This window comes from Enoplosus armatus, chromosome 13 (assembly GCF_043641665.1).
Source record: "Enoplosus armatus isolate fEnoArm2 chromosome 13, fEnoArm2.hap1, whole genome shotgun sequence".
In the NCBI taxonomy this organism is placed as follows: Eukaryota; Metazoa; Chordata; class Actinopteri; order Centrarchiformes; family Enoplosidae; genus Enoplosus; species Enoplosus armatus.
The window spans coordinates 11,560,359-11,583,873 of NC_092192.1; the positions used below are offsets into that span (position 1 = coordinate 11,560,359).

The 23,515-nt window shown below is 40.2% G+C and overlaps 1 protein-coding gene across 1 annotated transcript; it reads left to right on the forward strand.

The window, feature by feature from the left end:
• The first annotated feature begins 1,101 nt into the window (after window positions 1–1,101).
• On the forward strand, window positions 1,102–22,862 carry pds5b (PDS5 cohesin associated factor B). The gene is made up of 34 exons (XM_070916778.1): window positions 1,102–1,209; window positions 1,642–1,845; window positions 2,374–2,460; window positions 5,069–5,166; window positions 6,060–6,186; window positions 6,608–6,688; window positions 7,184–7,324; window positions 8,162–8,277; window positions 8,769–8,863; window positions 9,140–9,285; window positions 10,341–10,492; window positions 11,975–12,088; window positions 12,248–12,329; window positions 12,430–12,478; window positions 12,680–12,819; window positions 14,215–14,330; window positions 14,435–14,540; window positions 14,981–15,141; window positions 15,306–15,429; window positions 15,816–15,974; window positions 16,226–16,294; window positions 16,520–16,656; window positions 16,820–16,943; window positions 17,196–17,400; window positions 17,726–17,840; window positions 18,199–18,331; window positions 18,419–18,538; window positions 18,872–18,934; window positions 19,049–19,194; window positions 19,275–19,347; window positions 20,378–20,790; window positions 20,942–21,022; window positions 21,873–21,969; window positions 22,064–22,862. Exons 1-34 carry the CDS (start codon window positions 1,102–1,104, stop codon window positions 22,094–22,096), a joined length of 4,215 nt encoding a protein of 1,404 aa, XP_070772879.1. The 3' UTR covers window positions 22,097–22,862.
• The last annotated feature ends 653 nt before the right edge of the window (window positions 22,863–23,515 follow it).

Sequence of the window (23,515 nt, forward strand, 5' to 3'; positions counted from 1 at the left end):
AGCAGATAACAAAGACAAGCTTAATTTTAGCTTTGTGGAATTAATGTTAATTAGCATCAACTGATATTAGGGTTTGGTGATGTATTGAATTAATTAGAAATTTTGTTTTGTGTAAAAATTGTGTTAGTTATTACAACATGCATAAAATAGTTATTTTCAGTCAAACAAAGGATAGATGATAGCCGGCTTCAGTCCTGTGAACTGTGAAGTTACTAGTTGAGGAAACTATCATGAAAAGAGATCAAGACATGAGGCTCTGATTGAGCAGATATGTCTGAGGCAATTTTATAGATTGTAGGCTTCTAATTTATTGGTCACAAAACATCAGACTCTTGAACTCAAAACTGCTGGGAAGTACCCTCAACATCGACTCTTTTTTTTTCTTGAAACATTACGGGCACACCTCACCCTGCAGACTATTTGTATATTCATGAACTATGAGTCAGGCTTTAGTTTGTCTGACAAAGGGGGGCGTAGGTAAGTTGTAGGAGTAAAAATGAAGTCATACTCCTGGGTGGACACATTTCTGCATTTTTAATATCTTTAATGGACAAAAATCAGTGGCAAGGTGAGATGGGTCGGTTTAGTAGCCGTTGCCAAAGAGCAGTGTAAAGTGCAGTGTGACTAATGTGGCCATGAGCAGTGCACTAAATTGAAAGTCAAAGCACATTTTGCGTCATGTGAATGCCCCAAACATGAATTGGGTGTAATCCTTGACAGGCTGGTGGCCGTGGTAATGAAACGTGGAGCACAATGGTAGCAGCAGTTTACAGTGAAAAGTCAGCCTGCTCTCTGAATGCAGCAATTTCATCATTCATTCAGCTTGTAGAAAGCTATTACTGTGCTGTGAATACCTCGCTGAATATTTCAGAGGTCTCGATTGCAGACTTCTTTCAAAGCTTTGAAGTATTAAAAAGATTTGCCTTGGGTTCCAAATAGTTAACAATGTGCCTTTTCTCACTGGTTTTAGTTGAGGTTCTTCAATTCTTCAAGACTTTAGGTTTTTAGTGCCCTCTTTCTGTTTTCTCCGTCGCGCCTTCTTACTCTAATTTATTATAAACATTATTCTGTCTTTCCCCAGGCAGTGAAGAGCTAAAGAGGATGGCTCACTCTAAAGCTCGAGTCACAGATGGGAAGGTGACCTACCCCCCGGGGGTCAAGGAGATCTCTGACAAAATCTCCAAAGAGGAAATGGTCCGCAGACTCAAGGTCAGTGTCTTTCTCCCTTTCTGTTGCAGCCACAGCTCCTCTGTTTACTATGTGGTTGCACAGATTAGGGAGGAAATGCCAGGGTTATGTAATATGATATGATATGATATATAGTAGAATATAATATCACATTGCTTTGATCTGTGTGTGTAGTTTGCTGGAAGTAATTACAGATGCATTAATGAAAGGTTTATTGTTCCAAGTTTGATTTTTGAGTTTATATGGTGTAACTGAACAAATTGACTGCAACAGAGGGACTTAAAACCTTATTGTCTTGAAATGATTGCACACCTTCTCTCCACTCTATCTATTCAATTCAAAAGGCTTCATTGGCATGAAAGTTTCAAAAACAATGTTGTCAAAGCATCAAAATACAATTTGTCCAAATATCTGGACAGTACACAATAACAGTACCCCCCACCCGTCTTCCAGATGGTTGTGAAGACCTTCATGGACATGGACCAGGACTCTGAGGAAGAGAAGGAGCTGTACCTGAACCTGGCCCTCCACCTGGCCTCAGACTTCTTCCTGAAACACCCAGACAAGGACGTGCGTCTTCTGGTGGCCTGCTGTCTGGCAGACATATTCAGGATTTACGCCCCAGAGGCGCCCTACACCTCCCCAGATAAACTCAAGGTACAGTGATGAAGACTTTGCTCAGACACATAAAACAAAATAGTGCAAAGTGATATCACTCCGCTCCACCAGAGTTACTCACTGTTTTAATTACATAACCCTGTTGCATCCTCTCTGGAGTATTCCCATAACATCCACTGACAAATTGATTTGTATTTTCATTTGCCAACTTTTTTGGAAGTTGGCATGAAATTTGTGCAGCAGTTGGCTTGAGACTTGACACAACTCACACACCTTACAGAGCTTCTAAACACAAGCTGTTTATTAGACAGGCACATATCAGCATTCAGTAACAAGTCTATACATGATGCCTTCTTTTGGTGTGTTAAACTTTGCAGTTTTAATGTTTGTGTGGGAGGCTCTCTTGCTAATCGTTCTGAACATTTTGGCTGAAAACATTTCTAGGTTTGTTGTCTTGTGGCTGTTTTTAATAGTTGTAGTTTTAACTTTGTTGTGCTGCACCAATCGTACCTTAGATTAGCTAATGACTACACCTGTGTGTTTCTTTCTTGTCTTTCTTGTCTCCAGGACATTTTCATGTTCATCACAAGACAGCTCAAAGGACTGGAGGACACTAAAAGCGCGCAGTTCAACAGATACTTCTACCTGCTTGAGGTGTGTGACTGTATGGATCAGTGGGAGGGTTGAGGTTTGATCACATTTTATCGAATTTGAAACCAGTATTGAACCTGAATCCTTTTAGAATCCCTCATCAAATCTAATCTGGTTTGCCGTTCAACACTTTTATATATACAACGTGAAAATGAGACGAGCAGCAGAGGGTTTGCTTTCATACACTGTATTTTTGAAAAGTTTAATTTTAGCTGTTTCTGAATTTGCGGTAATTAGCAACAGCTAACACAATCTGCCACCAGTGATATTTGCTATTGTACCTGGTGTAAGCTACAGTTAGCGGTGGCTAAAATGTGAAGCCTACTACCCAAATGTTTTCTACATTGCTCATTGCTACTAAAAGGAACGTTGAGAGATTAAAAGGTTCAGTAAGAGATTTGTTAGAGCTGGACCTTTAACAAATCTGGGTATTTTGCCAGCTGGGAAATGGCTATTGGAACCCAACCTTAATCAGTGGATACAGTTATATGCACAGAGAGAGGAAATTTGAAGCCTCCAGTGCACCAGAGAATGTGTCCAGCTGTTAAGTTTTTGAAATGAACAATATTTGACTATTTATAGATTGAAGAAGGAGGAGGCGGAGGAGTAAATGTTATTTCAAAAAAGTTATGTGCAGAATTGAACTTATTATATAACAGATTATTATTTCAAGCAGTCATTTTATATGTCTTGTCTGTAGGGGATCTTTAACCATGAGGTGAAGCTAAGTCTGAAATGTTAAGGATAAGTTTCCATGGTAACTTAGGCCAGACTTAAACTTCCTTTATGAAACAGAATTTCCTGAAAAGTAAGCCAGGCTTAACTGGTGATCTTTATGAAAAACCCCTCTGGATGAAGCCACCTGGTGTTGGGGTGGATGCTGTTTGTTACGGGTTATTTTGGCATGTAAACATTTCTATACTTTTGTTTTTCACTGTCAACAAACAGTACACTTGCACTGTTGATGAAACTTTTGATGGTCTTATCCACTGTATATCAGTCAGGAAAGAGAAGCTCTTTTTTGTACTTTTTTGCTGGTTGAATTATATTTCATTTAATAGTTTATAAATGACAACTAGGATACTTATTCACAAGGTTAATGTGAACAACTTAACCTGTGCAGGACTTCAGTCGGTGTATGGTTTGTTGACCTAATGGCTCATTCTGTGCATATATGCATTGTCAGTGAATTTGAATTTCTCATATTTGGCCTTTGGTCTTCTGAATGTGCTTGTGTGTATTCAAGATCTTATGTAACCGTATCATTTTAATTAAATGATGCTGAAGGCGAGTGTAGAGGAGGAAGCAGCGGTGACAGAATGACATGCACTCTCTCCTGTGAAATAGAAGCGAAACATGTATCCATATCTGCAGCGATCTGGTAGTTTTTGTTGTTCATCACCTTCAGGCTTCAGGAGACACTCTGTCTGAACTCCTTTAAAACACTAAGTCAAAATAGATGATGAAAAATGTCTTCATGTTATTCTCATGGTCTTCATTAATTGTTTGTTTGCTTTTCAGTCTTCTTGCTTGTGTGTTTTCAGTTTGCTTTCAAAGTGCTTTTGATTCATTCATGGGATTTTGCAATGAGAACCATTTCCTGATGAAATTATAGGACAAGTTGAGTCTAATCGGAAGTAAATATCTGTGGTTTGCAACTTGATTATTATTAAGATTAAAAAGACAGTGTTATAAAAGGGACATAATTAGACAATCTGTTGCAATTGCAGTTTTAGTGATATTAATTGCTTTACACTTCATTCACACCGTGAAATCCAAATTATTTGCCACAGTAGCCATGAAAGAGTATAGAGTTGTTTCATTTAACATGGAATGGAAACTTCAACTTATTCCGAAGAAAACCATGTAAACTATCATGATCCTCTCTGAAAACAGACAGCATAATGACATGCTAACAGAGCTTGTTTACTCCAGTTCATTTAAAGGGGCTACAATCGATATTTATTTGTAATAACAATATATCAAATGACTGTGTAATGGGAGTAGCGTCACTACAGAGAATCACCACCCAATTGTGTAGTTCCCCTCAGCTTTATAGTGAGTTTCTGCCCATTCTTTAGCTGTCTGGGCCACAACTTTACTGTTTTTGTTTGCTCTCACTGCTCTCATAGCGTTATTTTTGGCAAAAACCTCTAAAACCCTCCTGGACACTACCTGCTCAGCACCAGACACAGTTAGCGACTAGCTGGTGAACACAGTGGAGCATTTAGCAGCTAAAAAGTCAGCTGTTTCCCTCAGGAGTTGGTAGAGACCAAAAACGAAGCTAAAAGGGGATGAATATTGAATATTTGAATACTGAAATTCGCTAGGGGACACGAACATGTCTCCAGATCAATGATAATGTTGCTCCATAACTGCTGGATGTGTGAATAGGCAACTGTTTAACAACTAACAAGTTCACCATATCAGCTTAAAAGATGATGGTATGTCAATGTTGTGTTTAAAGGAAAATGTATTTGTTTTAGTTTTTGGAAGATTATTATTGAAAGTTAACCAATAAGCCTTCATGCCCCTTACCACATTCTTCTTTCACCTTCCTAGTTTGCGTCTCCATTGTCACTAACGTCCTGTCTCCTCTCTTTTTGTTCAGAACATAGCATGGGTGAAGTCCTACAATATTTGCTTTGAGCTTGAAGACAGCAATGAGATATTCACCCAGCTTTACAGAACGCTCTTCCAGGTCATCAAGTAAGTCCTTTTTTATCAAAGCCCACCTCAGTGTAATATGTGTGTGTCCATGTTCATTGTGGTGCGTTATGTGGGCCCAGCTTTAATTTTTCCACATTCCCTCCTTTTTTTTTGGCTGCGGCAGTCCTTAATGACAGAAATGAGCCCTCGTGGCCCTCTCTAACATCTCAGTCTGTCTCTGCTGCTACACCATGAAATCGCACAGTAGCAGTCCAGTTGTTTCTCTTTGATTGCCCTCCCAGCTCTCCTCTCTTTCCTCCTAACCCCGCTCTCAATTTCACTCTGCTGAACACAACCTTGAGGGCTGAATTCTGCAGCATAGAATTTGGCTCTTTGCCATTTGAACAAAATTGTGGTTGTGAGTCAAGGTTGTGCCAGCACATTGCTTTTTCTTTTACACAGGAAGAATCTAAAGAGCTCTGCTTTCCATTTGAGATATTTGCAGTGAGCTAGAAGGTGTAGGGGAATGTAGCCCTCATGTTCGTGTGTGTAAGTGACTCTCAGTGAATTGGAGGTAATGAGACTAGTAATGCCTGGCAGCGTTGAGGAGTCACTGAGATACAAATCTAGGTAATAAGCTTTACCTCCCGCTGTCATGCACATCATTATGAGCAAGCACACCCACCGTCTGTGTGATCAGTGCATCGCAGTCTGTTTGTGTGAGGCCAGTTTGTTTTCAAAATGAGAGATCCAGCTAGTGAAAAACATGAATCCACACAAAATACCTGCAAAGTAACTCTCAGCCATGGTGCACAAAGAAGTTACAGATTCTTGTGCTGAATGGGTGATGTACCTACTACCTATATTTTACATTTTCAAACCCAGGCAATTTTAAGTTGCTTATCTTTGACTCTTCTTGCTTATCTTTGACTCTTCTTGCCTTGTTTCCCTAGCAACGGCCACAACCAGAAGGTGCACATGCATATGGTGGACCTGATGAGCTCCATCATCTGCGAGGGCGACACTGTATCGCAGGAGCTGTTGGACACCGTGTTGGTCAACCTGGTGCCAGCACACAAGGTATGTGCACAGTGTGTGGATGGACGTGCACTCTGCAGGCATGATCACACAAAAAGCACACAGTCATATATAGTCCCACCATGAATGGCGGTACAAGTAGAAACGGCTCAGTAACAGACAGTCTGAAGTGAGTTGATATTGTCAGTAGACTAGGGCCATTCATTTTCCATACCCTGTAATTCAGTGAGACCCCTGCAGGCCAGAAGAGGTAAAGCAGCTTAAGAGTTTGTGCACAAACATCTGCGGACATCTGTGCCTGCTGCAAGCATCCTAAAGGGATTCTTCTGAGTGAAAAGCAAAGAATGATGGACTACACCCTTGTTTTTAACATTATTTGTAATGTTTTTGTCACCCGCACATCTGTCTGAACATGTTCTCTGACCTGCAGTTTTATTCACCAATTGTTTTTCTGTCTTTCTAGAATTTGAATAAACAAGCATATGACCTGGCCAAAGCTCTGCTGAAGAGGACTGCTCAGGCTATTGAACCCTACATCACCAATGTAAGATTAAATCTTTGACACACTTAATCTTGTATATCTATGGCTGGATGGAGATTGCTTTTTTCTGCATTAACACTGGGAAACTTGTAGTTATGTACATCCTGTAATAGATGTAATTATACTTTTCAGAGTTGCAACAGTTATTGCTGAAACGGTCCATACCTTTGCTTCAAAGTTTGTCTCATGTAGCCTAACAGAATATTTGAACCATGCTAGAAATGTCTTGGCACTACAAGAAATTCATGTCTGAGCAGTTGATGAAGGCAAGTGAGCTGTTGAACATAAAGCATTTGATGCATCCAAATATTTGTGCTGAGGCATGCATTGTATCCATGCAGCTTCAGTGTTGTAAATTCAGATTTAATTGAGGTTACTGGAATATACCATAAAGGATGAGAAGGAAACAAGAGAAGATGAAAAAGAACAGTTTGAGTTGTAGGACCATGTAGGATGTGTTATCAGTAACCCTTCTTCCACCTCTGTCTTCTTCATCAGTTCTTCAACCAGGTGCTGATGCTGGGAAAGACCTCAGTCAGCGATCTCTCCGAACACGTTTTTGACCTCATCTTGGAGCTTTACAACATAGACAGCCACCTGCTGCTCTCAGTGCTGCCGCAGCTGGAGTTTAAACTCAAGGTATAAAATCTTTCAGTTAAACATTGAGGCACCAAACTGCTTTGTGGATTTTCAGATTTTCAGTTAGTATAGTTGTTTTGTGCCATACACCTCGCTGCACTTTATTAGGACATTTGACAGATAAATTACATTATTATACGTTATTATTATTAGTATTATTATTATTATTATTATTATTATTAGTTTGTTGTAATATTAATAGCAGTTATATAGATGGAAGCAGCAAGTGTGTGTGTCTTAATATTATGAGTTATCCACACACCAGACTGAAACCACAAATTCTCTGACCTATTACCCACACAATAGCACATTTTCACTTTCTCTTTTGTTGATTCATATTAGAAAGATAAAGCAGTCAGCCAGTCAGCATAATGTTGCCTCTGCAGTGTCTCATAAAGGCTTCCTGCTGATGGATAACACTCATTAACTGTTCAGAGGGAGTGTAGATCACTGCTGTCTCCTCAAAATAATAGCTGCGATAAAATCTCTCCCCCACAGACTATACACTCTCTCTCTCTCTGTCTCTCTTATGCTCGCTCATTCTTTGTCTCACCCTCTCTCTTTTCACCTTTTTCTCTCCTTGCTTGTTTTCTCTTCTTTCTCTCTTACTCCTTCCCTCTTCCTTTGTCTTTACTTTGTGTCTGCTGTTCCTCTTCCTCACGGCTCATTGTAAAACAAGATTGATACCAAAGAAACTGCTGCCTTTGTGTGTTTATGAAAATGGTAATGTTGCCAGTGTAGTTAATGTAAATGACTTGCAGTGTCTGTCCATTCAACACAGCCAATTTTTGTGCACCATTTCTCTCTCTGCCTCTCTCCTTCCCTCTGTCTCTGCAGAGTAATGATAATGACGAGAGGCTGCAGGTGGTGAAGCTGCTGGCTAAGATGTTTGGAGCCAAGGACTCTGAGTTGGCAGCGCAGAACAAACCACTCTGGCAGTGTTACCTGGGCAGGTGGGTTTAGGGCATCCACACATTCTTGGAAAGTCTGAAAGTATCTAATATGGGTACTTTAAGACAGCCTAAAATGTGTACAGACCTTAATTTTTCAACATACAATTATTGTTTTGTTTTTTTATTGTTGGTGGTTCTTTCTTGGATTCGTACTACAACAAACATAATGTAACAACATCATCACATTTGCTTTGCTAAACAAAGTTTTCATTCATGCTCTTTAATAGTCAATACCCTTGTCTTAATTTGTCAAGCATGCACTACTTGCTAGTTTCAGAACTCATTTCTGCTATATTTAGTTTGAAATAAGCTTGTTTTGTGAGATTTGTCTCTTGGTTTTGTTGACTTTTGCATTACTTAAACATGGCTTCCTGAGACACACAGTCTATGCATGCAACATATACCTGCTGGGTTATTTATGTTTTAGCAGGGTGTGTGTGTGCCACCTTTGTAGAGTTGCTGACATTAATGTTCATTTATTTCCCCAAAAGGTTTAATGACATCCATGTGCCTATCAGACTGGAGTGTGTTAAGTTTGCCAGTCATTGTCTCATGAACCACCCAGACCTGGCCAAAGACCTCACAGGTAAGTCAGCTAAAATGCACAGATTGCTAAGCAGATACATTATTTTGGAAACCTGCTCTCGTATGACAAGAAGTTTATCAGCATTAAACCCTTTGTGATCAGTGTTGTCATTTTGTTACTATATACAAGCTCCTAATAATAAGTTACCAGTGTTAATTGTTCCTTTTCAAGTGTGTAATGAAGAAGAAATGAGAAGCATTTGTCTGGTATTTTCTCTACGTTAGAGGTGGCCGGTTCTCTCACATCCCACTCATTTGTTCCTGTTTTCTTTCCCAGAATACTTGAGGGTCAGATCACATGACCCAGAGGAGGCCATCCGCCATGATGTCATCGTTTCTATAGTAACTGCAGCCAAGAAAGACTTGTCTTTAGTCAATGATGCATTGCTCAATTTTGTAAAAGAGAGGACCTTGGACAAGAGAGTAAGTGTGCAAATGTTGTATGTTTGGAAGTGTCAATATGTTCTCATACTGTCTTTCAGTGTGTTGTATGTAGACCTGGGCGATGTGGTGAATTATATAATCACAGTAAATATTGATATTTATCACGATATAAATGAAGTCACTATTTTTGTCAAGCTTAAAGATTTACTAGTCGTAGATTCAGAACCTGAAAAATTACCAACAAAGTATGAGCTGCAAATAGAAATGTATTTATATATATATATTTATTTCTATATTTTATTTTTATATTTATATAAAGATAAACAAAAAAATTCTAAATCCTTGTGAATCATGCAGTGTGAAATGTTAAATCACAAATATTCCATTTCTTTTGGTATTTAAAAAAGCATTGGCATCTGTGATGTGTCTATTAACTGGGGGGAAAGTACATAGTTATGTTACGGTTTGTTATTGAGGTGTCTCTGCGAGAGCTCTGCAGCTCCTTCCAGGGGATGGGTCTAATTGCTGGTGAGAGTGTAAGTGCTTGCACTCTGTGTGCTTTATTAGATGGTGATGCTTCAGGCAGGTGATGCATGTAGATTGTGGTAATTCCCATATTTGTTGGCACATGTTTTTGGCTTAGGTAACATTATACATCACCTATCTGTTTCTTGTGGGACTTAAAGTAGCTTTAGCCTAGCCGCATTTGGGACTGTCTCATCCACTTTGCAGCCAAACAGGGATTTAAGTAGCCAAAGAATCTCCACACCAAAACAGCATGTGGTGTCTTTAGCTAACTCAGCCAACTCCGCTGTGCCTATTTTTGAAAGAAGGCTGTCCGTTCCTAAATGACTGCAATATGTTTGGCTAGTAATGGCTTTGTTTCTGGGATTTGATTGTGTATATCAGAGTTTCTCGTTTTCTTATTGAGAACATTTCCTATCGCGATCAGTGTTTATATCTTTTGTATCACCCAGCCCTAGCTGTATGGCAACTTTTCTTTTGGGGACCATAGCTGCTGTAGCTTCTCATGAAATTCTCATTTAACTAGTTGTCACAATCTCTCTTTATCTCTTCCTATCCTTGTTCATCAGTGGCGTGTACGGAAGGAGGCCATGATGGGCCTGGCATCGATCTACAGGAAGTACTCGCTGCAAGGAGAGGGAGGGAGGGAGGCCTCTAAACAGATTTCCTGGATCAAAGACAAGCTGCTCCATATCTACTACCAGAACAGCATCGATGACAGGTTTGTGGTCATGTGTTCCTGTCTGTTCTGTTTAAAACGTAGGACAATAAAAACACCTTAATTAATTTCAATAAAGCGTTTAATACCTGGGGTTAAGTGTTTAAAAGGTAGGGCATTTAAATCCAAAAAGATGCTGATTAGACTCTGAGTTCCTTAAATCATTTGCTCCACCACAGCTCTCATGTGCCTTGAGCTGTTAGCAAAGTACTGTGGATTTCTGCACATGAATTTATCTTGTTCCATGGATAACGGGCTGGAAGTAGATAATGACATTGCATTGAGATACTCTACAGCAGACATTTTTCACCCGTCTCAAACACAAGCGGTAATATCGGGTTTTTTCAGTCCTTCAGAATCCAAAGAGCAAAGGCTTCTCTCTAGACTCAAAACTATTTGTCACTGCAGTTTGACAGTCATACGGGGAGAAATATCATGGAAGAAGGTTACCTACAGCAGCCTCAGGTCACCGTTATGTAAAGCAGTCACAGCTATTTTCATAAGCACATGAAAAACCTCTTTTTTGAGCAGCCTGACAGCACACTGCAGCATCACTCACTTCACTTTGAGCAGGAAACTTTGATGTGTTATTGTTTCTCCACCTGCACATGCAACATGGAGAGCCTACAGTACCTCTTTGGGGGTTGTTGAAAGTCATTCTGCAGAATGTCACTGGCTTAAGTAGAAAGTAGAGGAGCTAGTGTAGTGGGAAAATACAACACATCCCTTTCACATCCTTAACACGACACTATGTTGAGACAAAGTGGGCACCTCTGGATAAAAGCCTAAATGACAAATCAACACAAGTCCACTAAACAACATGGCCTCGGATCTAACTGCAGAGCAGTGTCTGAGGGTGCAGTTAGCCTCTGAATCTCTCTGCTGCAGTGGAGCTGCTTAGCTGCCAACAGGAAAAGTCTGTATTGTAACAGGCAGTTCCTGAGTGTGTGAATGTGTGGTACTGTATGAAAGTTAAGCAGGGCTGCATTGAAATACTCAGCAGATTCTCCCTTTATAACCTCTGAAATTTGATTATCCAAAATGTAAGGTCATAAAGTATCTATTTTTATAATGAGAGGTATTAGAATTTGAGATTAAGCTTGGACCGATGATGAATCCTATCAATCTATTTAATTAAACAGTCTCTGGTATGTTTCGTTAGAAACTGCCAGTGGCCAGTGAGAGACTTTAATCTCATCCATGCATAAATATTTGATCATGAGAAGGGAACTTATAAATATTGATTTAAATTTTCTTTTTCTTATTTTTTCAAGGGTATTCCCAAAATCTCAACGCCACTTTGTCCCAAGCTGCTTTAATTTCTGACCCTGGTGAAGATAATCTTATTAAATGAATCTAATGGAAGGTTAATGACTGTCAGGAATCTCAAACCCTTAAAGAGGAGAAACAAACAGTGTTAGTTTCTGAGGATATTCTTCATTTTAATATATATTTCTCCTTGTATTTTTCCCTCTGTGTGCACAGGTTGCTGGTGGAGCGGGTCTTTGCCCAGTACATGGTTCCTCACAACCTGGAAACCACTGAGAGGATGAAGTGTCTTTACTACTTGTACGCCACCCTTGACACAAATGCCGTTAAGTAAGTCTTTCTCACAGATGTAAGATCAAGAAAACGGCAAAACATGACTTGCTTTATACTGTCTGGAAGACATGTTCAGCAGGAAGGCCTATATTTTCCTCCTCATCACGTGTTTCCCTCTCCATCCTTTGACTCCTCCTCCTCTTCTGTGCCTCTCAGGGCTTTGAATGAGATGTGGAAGTGCCAGAATCTGCTGAGACACAATGTCAAAGACCTGCTGGACTTGGTCAAAAAACCCAAGGTAACTCTGACTTAAGCACGCTACAAAAAGCTGATTAATATAACCCCATCTCATGTTTTTAAACAATTTTATTCCTGTTTTGTTTGTGTATTTGTTGTAGTCTGAAGCATCGAGCAAGGCTGTATTCGCCAAAGTCATGGTGATCACAAGTAAGTGATCACACACACAATTTACATCTATTTGTTTGAATTACTAACCTGTACTGCTAAGCAGATCTTTCCACTCCGAATTGCTTAAGTAAGGTAAAAGAACAAAAGTTCTAATGAAATTGCTGAAACAGGATGACCTAACCACCCTCGTTTCAAATCTATGCCTCATAAACATCAGTTTTTAATTCTCTGCGTCTCCAGGGAACCTGCCAGACCCGGGCAAGGCTCAGGATTTTGTGAAGAAGCTGGCTCAGGTCCTGGATGATGACGAGCGGATCAGAGATCAGTTGGAAACTTTGGTCAGCCCCACCTGCTCCTGCAAGCAAGCTGAAGTCTGTGTGGTGAGTATTGACGTTTCTGTTCAAGTTCATAGTGTGGTGTCCTCATTTTTAAAGGCTGACATCCCTTAAAGTTATGAAATAATTAAATAGTAACCTTAAATTTGTTGGACTCAAACATTTTCTCAAATTGACATATTTTACTTTGGATTAAAGCACTAGTGAGGAAAACCTCTAAACTTGAATACTTTTTAGTTTTGTCGCTGCATCAGTGTTTTGCGTTATAAAAGATTGTTCAAGTTGGTACAAATTGTGAATTGGCCTTCAGTAATCTCTTAAACGCATCTCGTCTATCTTTTGAAACAACTCAGACTGTGCAGACTTGAAGGTGACTGTAAAACTGGTTTAATTGTTCATGAAAGCACAGTGGCAGCTTGGATTCATGGCGGTTACAGAGGATTCCAGTGACCATCTGGTTTCAAAAAGTATCAACACACTTCAAGCCAAGCCCCACTCTGTTGTCTGTCTTTATGCTTGTCATGTTCCTAACACTCATAAGCCCTTTACAGAAATACGCAACATAGCTGGCTTCATCTATCTGTTATAGTCATGGCATTTTATTATTCAAGTATAGGTGAGTTTAACGTAAATGTTCCTCACGGCTTCATTCCATTAAAAATGTTATGAAAGTGGGGATGAGTTTGGATGAGATGGATTTTAAAATGTATTTTGCTGTTGAAGCCTTGATGACCATCCTGAGCACTCATCCCCGCTTCTGAAAGTGAATCTACTGATACATTTTAACGTCAGTTTTACAGTTTCATCATTCAATGTTATTTGATAGCGAATTTTGCCACCTGGGCACAAACTTTGAATGACAGCACGTTAAGTTGGGAGTAACTCCTGTTTACTCACATGCTGTATATAAAGACTTTTACTGGATATTCATTTATTCATCCACTGTTGGCATGAAGGAACACTGGAAATACACGGAGATACTGCTGGTCAGATTATTGTATGCTTTTAACCTCCCTCAATTGTACCATGAGGGGAAAATAGTTTTTATAGACTGATCTGATGTGAGAAGATTGATTTCTTCAACGCCTTTTTAAAATTGGCTCTCTCCCACCGTTTCCTATTTTATTAAACTGGTTTTGTGTAGAAAAGATGATGAAAGAGATAAATCTATTACAGTGGCGTGCATCTCTCTCTGTCTTTCTGCTGCTTTGTTTCACCTTGTGCAGCCTTTACGATGATCTGACTGCATTCACTTCAGACTTGTGCAGTGTTGAAAGTGATTTGGAAATGTTACTACGTCCGACATAGTAACATTGACTACCAATGGAGAAGTGTGCATAACTAATCTTGGACTTTATTACACTGACGTTGTGACTTTTAAGTAAAAGACTTGTTCAGACATGAGACCAGCATGTCATTATTTGTTTGTCACCTTTTCAGCGAGACATCACTAAAAAGCTCGGCAGCCCCAAACAGCCCAGCAATCCATTCCTGGAAATGGTCAAGTTCCTCCTGGAGAGAATTGCTCCTGTACACATCGACACAGAGTCCATCAGGTATTTTAACACAAGCTCACATTAATACAAAGCAAATGTCTGTGATATTTGATTCAGGTGGGCCTTTTTTTAATCTCTCTTTCATCTCTACCATCGTCCATCAGTGCTTTGGTAAAACAGGTAAACAAATCTATAGACGGAACAGCTGACGATGAAGAGGAGGGCGTCCCCACTGAGGAGGCCATCAGAGCAGGACTGGAACTACTGAAGGTAAAAACCAGAGAGAAAGCTGGGTTGTTCCACTCTGGATATCTGCATCTATCTACAAAATGAGATGATGAACAGTAGGGTTGTCATTTCATTATCTCATGCTGATGCGCTATTAAACAAAACGCTTGTCGGAAAAAACTCTAAATCATAGGCTCTACACTCTTATCAGTTGTGCTGCCGGGGTGTCGGTGGGAATTGCTGCAAATGGGAAACACGAACATTCAGTGATTGATAATGCCCCTCCTGCAGTTTATGCCTGGAGGTGGGGCTGGCAGCAGCATTACTACAATGATACAAACAGCACATTAATAATGATGACATAAATACTTTTCATGGCTTTCAAGTGAGTTTGTATTTTCCCCCCTGATGATTTCAGTGATTATTGCTGAAAAATATTTATTAGACGTTGTTTGACCCTTTCTGTTTTTCATGCCACGCAGGTGCTGTCGTTCACACACCCGGTGTCCTTCCACTCTGCAGAGACGTTTGAGTCTCTGCTGGGTTGTCTGAAGATGGATGATGAGAAGGTGGCAGAGGCTGCGCTGCAGATCTTCAAGAACACAGGCGGCAAGTTGGAAGAGAGTTTTCCTCACATCAAATCGTACGTTTCATTCGTTCTCTAGCTTAGAGCTGGATGTTTGCATGTATTGCATGTATATTTATTCTTCCATAGAAATCACACTCGCTGAGCATGCTGCACTCTTTAAGACTTATGGCAATACTTTCTATGGTTTGTAATGGTGTTGTCCTGCCTGCTCCCCCAAGTGTTTTGCTGCCGGTACTGCAGGCCAAAGCCAAGAGAGGCCCCCCTCGCCAGGCCAAGTATGCCATCCACTGCATCAATGCCATGTTCACCAACAGAGACACACATTTCGCCCAGATCTTTGAGGTCAGTAGGTCCATCTCTTTGGTTTTATACTTTTTTACACGAAGAAAAAAACTCCATACACAAATCATGTTTATCTCCTGTAGGTGCACTTTGCAAAGCCTTTACATTTGTTGTTTTCTTTCAGTTGAATTTGACTTTTCTCATTTTATGCAGAGAATCAGATTAGATTGATAAATTTGCATAAAATATTTGGAACTCAGTATTCACTTCAACTACATTAAGTACATGATGGAAATGAAATGATGAAACAGTGATGCATCTGAATCTTACTCTGGCACTAAAACAGGTATGAAACCTGAACAACTTGTCAGATGTAATGTAATGTGATGTGTCCATGTTTTTGTCCACCAGTAGGTCTGTCAATGAAATGTTTTGTGTGTCTCCAGCCTCTGCACAAAGGCCTGGATCCTGCTAACCTGGAGCAGCTCATCACTCCTCTGACCACCCTGGGTCACCTGGCTCAGCTGGCCCCAGAACAGTTTGCTGCACCACTCAAATCTCTAGTCGCCAACTTCATTGTGAAGGATCTGCTCATGAACGACCGGGTACACACATCATATATACATACAAAATGTTTTGTTTTGTTTTAGAAAAGAATCTACTGAAAATAAGTGCCACTTTTTTTCCTTTTTATTATTGTTTATTTATTCTATCAGTACTTAACATGTTTACTAATAAAGTCCTGGTGGGAAACCCTGAAACAGTACTGCTCCAAGGTCCCAAAAACTGTTCATCACAGCTCTAGGATCTGTACATTTGCTGTCTGTTCATATCTTGTGATTTGTGTTGTCTGTAGATCCCAGGCAAGAAGACAACCAAACTTTGGGTCCCCGATGATGAAGTGTCCCCGGAGACTCTGGCCAAGGTCAGCAGTGATCCCTCGTGCATCTCTGTTCAGTCTACTGCTGTGTTTTTCTTTTTAATGTGAAGAATAGTTTCAGAAACGGAATTCAGACGTCACGTTAATTATCGTATCACAATCTTGCTTTATTTATTTACCTTAACAAGTAAATGAGGAGACATCTCCCCTGATTCAGAATGTTGTAACTCCAGTGATCATTTTTCTGACCCTCCACCCTCCTCCATTCAGATCCAGGGCATAAAGCTGATGGTTAGGTGGTTACTGGGAGTGAAGAACAACCAGAGTAAATCAGGCAACTCCACCCTGAGGATGCTGACTGCTATTCTGCACAGTGATGGAGACCTAACCGAGCAGGGCAGGATGGGGTAAACAACAAAGCCTATACTTGTTTATTAGACAAACTTAAGGTCCTGTATGAGAGAGCTTTTGTGGATCCTTGAGGATATTAGGCATTAAACACATTTGAAGACATATAAAGAAGTCCTTGTTTACTCTTGTCTCCTTTGCCTTCTTCCCCTCATCCCACAGTAAACCTGACATGTCGAGGCTGCGGCTGGCAGCGGCATGTGCCCTGCTGAAGCTGGCACAGGAGCCCTGTTATCACGAAATCATCACACTGGAGCAATATCAGCTGTGTGCTCTCGTCATCAATGTAAGATCCGCCACAAGCCTCCTCTTTTCATGCGAAGCCTGTGCTCGTCTTAGGGCTCTGCATGGTATTTTTGGTTTTCATGGTTTTGATTTTATATTGTTTTGAAATGATGCACTTCCATCTGGTACAATTTTCTCAGCCCAACTCTACCTCTCCATTCCCTCCCCATATTTATCTAAGCCATTTCATCATCTCTCGCCTCCTCCTAATTATTGTCACTGTTTTCTGTGCGTCTTTCTCTTTGTTCTCTAGGATGAGTGCTACCAGGTGCGACAGTGTTTTTCCCAGAAGCTCCACCGGGGCCTGTGCCGCCTTCGTCTGCCTCTGGAATACATGGCAGTGTTCGCTTTGTGTGCCAAGGACCCTGTTAAGGAGAGGAGGGCTCACGCTCGCCAGTGTTTGGTGAAAAACGTCAACATACGCCGAGAGTACCTCAAACAGCACGCCGCCATCAGTGGTAAAGACACTGAACTAAATCTGACAATCGTTTTATTTATTTTTAAAAGCAGCTAGAAAAAGACTGTAGCATGAAACAAGTCCTCCATTATTTAATTTGTAACTTCCACAGTATGTATCTCTAAAACCAGAACATTTGAAAGGTAAGGATAAAAATAAGTCATATGACTGTAAAGAGGAAATAATAGAGAAATTGGTCAGGGGAAAAGGAACCAATAAGATCGTTTGCTTTCCTTATAGTGCGCCGCAGTGCTTATGGCAACAATCATTAGAACTGTTGTGATGAGGTAGTATTGGTGTAATATTTACCTTGTGTGTGCCAACAGACAAGCTGTTCTCTCTGCTGCCGGAGTATGTGGTGCCCTACACCATCCACCTGCTGGCACATGACCCAGACTACGTCAAAGTACAGGACATCGAGCAGCTCAAAGAAATTAAAGAGTAAGTGGTGTGTGGGGAAGCTGATGATAGAAGAATACTTTATAAAAATCAGAAATACACTTTTTGCAGATTGAATGCCAACTCTTAGATCAGTGTGGTATATTACGACCTGGTGCTTGCGTCATGTTTTTGGGGAACATGCAGCTATGTTGGCACTAAGCACTGAATAATATAAATCTCCACCACACAGAGAATACTCGAATGCAATTACTATTTTATTATTTGCATTACTCATAAATTGCATCTGCAGCATCCAAATAATTTTAGCTCCATGTCCAAGAACTTGATAGGAAAATGCTTCAAAATGTCTAGAATTCAAAGTTTTGTATGCTGATGTCAAACTTCCCCTCCTTGTTAGGGCTCTGTGGTTTGTCCTTGAGATCATCATGGCCAAGAATGAGAACAACAGCCACGCCTTCATAAGGAAAATGGTGGAAAATATCAAACAGACAAAAGATGCCCAGTCCCCCAACGATCCCAAAACCAATGAGGTAGTACATATTCATTTACCTCCACCGCTCTTACTGCCATCCTGAGTATCATCCTGCTTACCAGACTTTTATGTCTTCCCTGTACAGAAACTCTACACGGTGTGCGACGTAGCCATGAACATTATCATGTCAAAGAGCACCACCTACAGCCTGGAGTCCCCAAAAGACCCCGTGCTGCCCTCATGCTTCTTCACCAAACCAGACAAGGTTGATGCCTGCACCCCAAAGCATTTTCCAGAAAATCTTAAATCTTTTTCTTTCATGTTCTTCATGTATATTAATGGGAAAAGCTGAGCTGCAAATCTTATCTTTTACTTATTAAATGATGGTCCATAGTGAACGGGTACGAATGCACCTCTTTGGAAAGTGCACATACAAAAGTGTTAATTAAAAGATAAACACAGATTAATCATATGTTCCAATTTGCGGTAGATGGTAGTAGCCTGGTTTATAGTGTCTGCTCCCCAGTTTTTTGTGTGAACATGGGTTCATTTCAAAAGGAATTATCATGCTCTCTGACACATGATTTGTCTCTTTCAGAACTTCAGCAACACAAAAAATTATCTCCCAGCAGAGATGAAGGCATTCTTCACACCAGGAAAGGTGAGCTTAATCAAACCTCTGAAATGGTAATGTTGGCTTTTCTGTCTCCTTTCTTTCTTTTGTTGGACGGAACACATATTCAACTCAGACTCTTGTCATCTCTTGCTCCTCAAGCCCAAGTCGGCTAACGTTTTGGGTGCAGTGAACAAGCCGCTGTCGTCGGCGGGGAAACAGCTCCAGAGTAAAGCTTCTCGTATGGAGACTGCCAGCAACGACGACTCCTCGTCCAACCCGGGCTCCCCACAACGCAGCAAGACCAGGTACAAGACAAGACATGTAATGCACATACACACACTCTGTGTTTGTATATAAAATAGCAACAATAACTGCTTTGTTTCAGACATGACAGCACAGAGATGGATCACAGTGAAAACGAGGACATCAGCCTAAAGAGAGCAGACAGCACCGACAAGGTATTAAAAACCTCTTTTATATACAGATATAATATCTTCTGTAACGTGAGACTGGTGATTATTATATATAGCAGCTTCAATATGGTCAATGTGGTTTTAAGCTGTTTGGTCTTAATCATTTAAAGTTATTTGTGCGTTTTTATCAGAATGAAAATTAACATCTGCTTGGTCATCATATCCACATTACTAACAAGAGTTTCTCAGACTGTAAATATCGTATATTGCGTATTTTGTTTCAAACCGTTGACGATCTTTTGTCGTCAGAATCTCCCAGTCATAATCCTCTTGAAAATGTTCCTCCAGTTGGAATGATTTTTGGGATTGTTCTTTTTATCATATTTGCACAACCTTATTTCTAGGAACTGAAGCTTGATTTCCTTCTTATTACTGTAATTTAGATTTTATAAGAGCACACATGACACCAATAGGATAAACAGACAAAAATAAAAAATCTTTAATAAAGAATGTGACATCATTGGCAAATTTGGAGAAACTTAAGTATTATAAATAATGAAAAATAGTTTATATAGTTTGAATGCACAAATAATCCAAAAACATTATCTGAAGTGACAGAGTAGCCAGTAGAAATGTGTGTTGCTGAGATCCAGTTAAGTGTTTCCAGTCATAAACCCTTGTGTTCCTGTGTTATGATTCTACTGTGCAAACACCTGCTGGATTTAAGTCAAGATAGGACACGCTGTGTAAACTGTCAGCCTCCAGACCTACTGCATACATCATTTTGTATTTGTTTAGTTCAGAATAAATACAGTTTAGCAATTCTCTCTTCTCCAAAGAGTCAAAATATAGTTTTTTTTATCAAAAGATATCAATGTTACATAGATCTCAAATATTTCATAGGAATGTACTAGTATTTTTTTTTTATTTGTTTTTATTTGTTTCTCACATTAATTTAAGCAAAACTGGAGATTACAACTTTCCTGGGGAGAAAAATCATCATCAAAACCCGTCAGCTCTCGTCAACCGTTTGTTCTTTTTTTTCTTTTCTTTTTTTTCTTTTTTTTTTTTACAGGATATTGAAAAGCCCCGCGGTCGCAAACGTGCCGTGGCGTCCAGTGACGATCAGGACAGCAAGCCAAAGCGTGGACGCAAAAAGGCGGCAGCCAACACGACTGCAGTGCCAGAGTCCGAGGACCAGTGGGACGAAGACAATCGGCCAGAGGACGAACAGAACAGCCCGCCGAAAAAAGGACGCAGGGGCCGGCCGCCAAAGTCTGCTACTCCCAGTCAGGACACACCTGCCAAGGGGAAGAGGGGGCGTAAGAAGGCAGCCCCTCCACCAGAGGATGAGGAAGAGGAGGATGAAGAGGAGAGGGGGGAGGAGGAAGCAGAGGATGAGGAGGAAGAGGACGACGCGAGCAGTGAAAATATGGAGTTGAAGACCAAGGGAGGGAGGCAAGTCAGGGCGCCGCGGCGATCACAAGGGTAAGAGACAGAAAAAACCTCCCTGTGTGCAGTAAATGCTTACAGAGAAGTTGGATTGGCTTCACTAATAACATCTGCTGAGATTTCTGTCAGCAAGTTTCATTTTTGTCTCAAACTCTGGTGTCGTTTGCATTTTGTCTTGGTTCAACAGCTCGGAGTCAGCAGAGTCCACACCGCAGAAGAGGAGAGGACGGCCACCCAAATCAGCTCAGCCACCTGCCAAGAAACCAGCGTAAGACGCACACGAGCTCTGTGATCTTCAGGCTTCTGCATAAACTCCAGAACACATTTTCTAATTCATAGTGAGGGTTTGTGTGTCATGACATTTAAGTTATTTCTCACCTGCCACTGTAATGTAATTGCAGTGGACCAGCCTAGCATCATTATTCTTCTGACTTACTGGAAATGTTCAGATTAACACAATTTTTCTTAATTAAAACACATTTTTCAGATACAACACATTCTCATCGTAGCTTGTATTAAATTCTATGAAAAGCTCAAAACTTCCTGTCATATCGTCTCAGTAATGAAACTACAAATTTGTAAATGAATCTATATATTTACTACCATTTATTTTGTTTAGTTTTTGGTTACATTTTGTTGGCCTACCTCGGGTGAGTGTACTTCAGTTGAAATTGTATGCGTGAGATTACACAGTTTTCATGTTATGCAAGTTATCGATTCCTTGTTGTACAAATAATTACTAATTAGCTGTGAAATCAAGCTCAAATATGTCGCCATACATGGACGGATTCATTTGGTTCATCGTGAAGTGCAACAGAATCTAGATTACAAGTGAGCATTTTAAAGCATGTACTGTATCTTACTGGTCAGTGAGGTGTGTGTGACTTACTGATTTATCTGCCAAAGATGCTTCTTATCAACATCTGGCGTCTGGGTGATATTTTGAGACACTTAAAGCAAGAAAATTCAGAGACTCTGTGTTGAGTTCAGGCTGCAGCTTTGTGCTTCAGTGGGTGGTTGGTGATGTGTTGTTGTGTCATGTTTTAACATTTACTAATGTCTTCCTGTCACACCTTGAGGCATTCTGAGTCAGTGTGTGTCTCCTCTGTGGTATCCAGGCGTGGTGGGCGATCGAAGGCAGCTGCTGCTAAAGAAGACTCTGAGGAAGAAGATGAAGAAGAGGAGGAGGAGCAGGAGGACGAGCCAACACCGAAGGTACTAAAAGTGTTACATGAATCATATGTGTTTTTAGACTTTAAGAAGAAGCTCCTGTCCAGAGTTTTCACCCCTCTGTTGTTGTTTTTTTTAGGGTCGTAAGAAGCCAGCAGGGCGAAGAAGATGAGCTAAAAAAAAATGACGGGGGACAAAAACGGCGTGTCTATTCCTAAAGTTGTGGAGGAAGGACGTAGGAAAGAAAATATGGACACTGAACTTTTTAAACTTTTCATACGCCGACGCTCCTACTGTTACACAAATTCACACTCTTGCATATACCACATGCACACTACATCAGTACATCCGTATCATCAGCTGTGGGTTGTTGCATTGTGATGATGTTCGCCACATTAAGTAGAAATAATTTTAACAGAAAAACAAAAAAAAGATCACTCTTGTAAATAGTCTCTTATGTCTGTTTCATGTTCTGTTGTTGTGTTTGATGCTGACTGGGGGGATGCTGTAAAGCCTTTACCCGCCGATATTATTATTATTATTAAAGTGCTCCCATAAAGCAATATTGCTTATCAATCATTCCCTCTGTGTCACACTTTTAATAACTGAAAGAGATTAACCATTATCTTTTTTTTTTTGTGACGTTAATTGTGTCATTTTACTTTAAAAGAAAACATGCGTTTATGTTTACAGTTCTGTATATTAATACCTTTTTTACCATGTATTGAAAAATTAAAAAAATGTCAGAAACCTGTCCAAATGTAGAGTTGCCTCTGGGAAAGATTGTAGTGTGTGTCTCATTTTTAGGTTTGTACTTACTGGTAGATGGAAGTCCTGAGCAGCTGTGGTTGTAGTGTTTGTCACTGCTGATTAACTTGGCCTCACATCCACCCAGTCAGATCCTCCGTTGTATCAATATAATTCTCTATAAAACCTGACATGCTCGATTTCTCTTTATTTCACTTTCTTGGGCAGAGCACTTTGTTTTTCCTCCACTACATAATCAGCTGTGATGCCTTCAGGTGTAACGGAAATCAGCCCGAAGAACAGAACGGCTCAAATGATTGAGCCTGTTTGGGCACAAGTGGAGTAACATTCATCTTTTCAAAATATCTATGGTTGAGCCTTTTTAAGGCATCGCCAGCCCTACATACAATGTATTTGACACTGTTTCCAGGTAAGTAAGGGTTAATACGTTAATACATCCTCCTTAAGACATCCATGGTTAATACCTGACAGGTTGTATGCTCCCTGAGTGAAGTGGTTGACGCAGGGGCTTGTTTTGTTTTTGTTTTTTTTCACCTCTGCAATCAGACAGCAGCCACTGATTTATATTATTATTTTAGTCTATATAGAAAAATCAGGAGAAATCAGCATAGCTGCAGTATCACTATATTAAATTTCTCATATAAAAAGTGTAGGTTTTTCTTTTTAATGACATTAACATTTGGTCTTTCGTCATATTGTACCTTTCCTTTGATAGACACGGAAAAAAGTTCAAAACCTCCACAATCACAGTCTTTATTGCAAACACCTTGTCTTGTTGCAGTGTGGAATAACTAAATCAACAACTTCATGATTTAAAAAAAAC

Bases quoted from the DNA above. Each gene is read 5' to 3' on its own strand.
- pds5b (XM_070916778.1), top strand. From the start codon at position 1,102: ATGGCTCACTCTAAAGCTCGAGTCACAGATGGGAAGGTGACCTACCCC. The intron at 8,278-8,768 runs GTGGGTTTAGGG...TTTCCCCAAAAG, and splicing joins TGGCAGTGTTACCTGGGCAG to GTTTAATGACATCCATGTGC. The intron at 18,539-18,871 runs GTTGATGCCTGC...TGTCTCTTTCAG, and splicing joins TCTTCACCAAACCAGACAAG to AACTTCAGCAACACAAAAAA.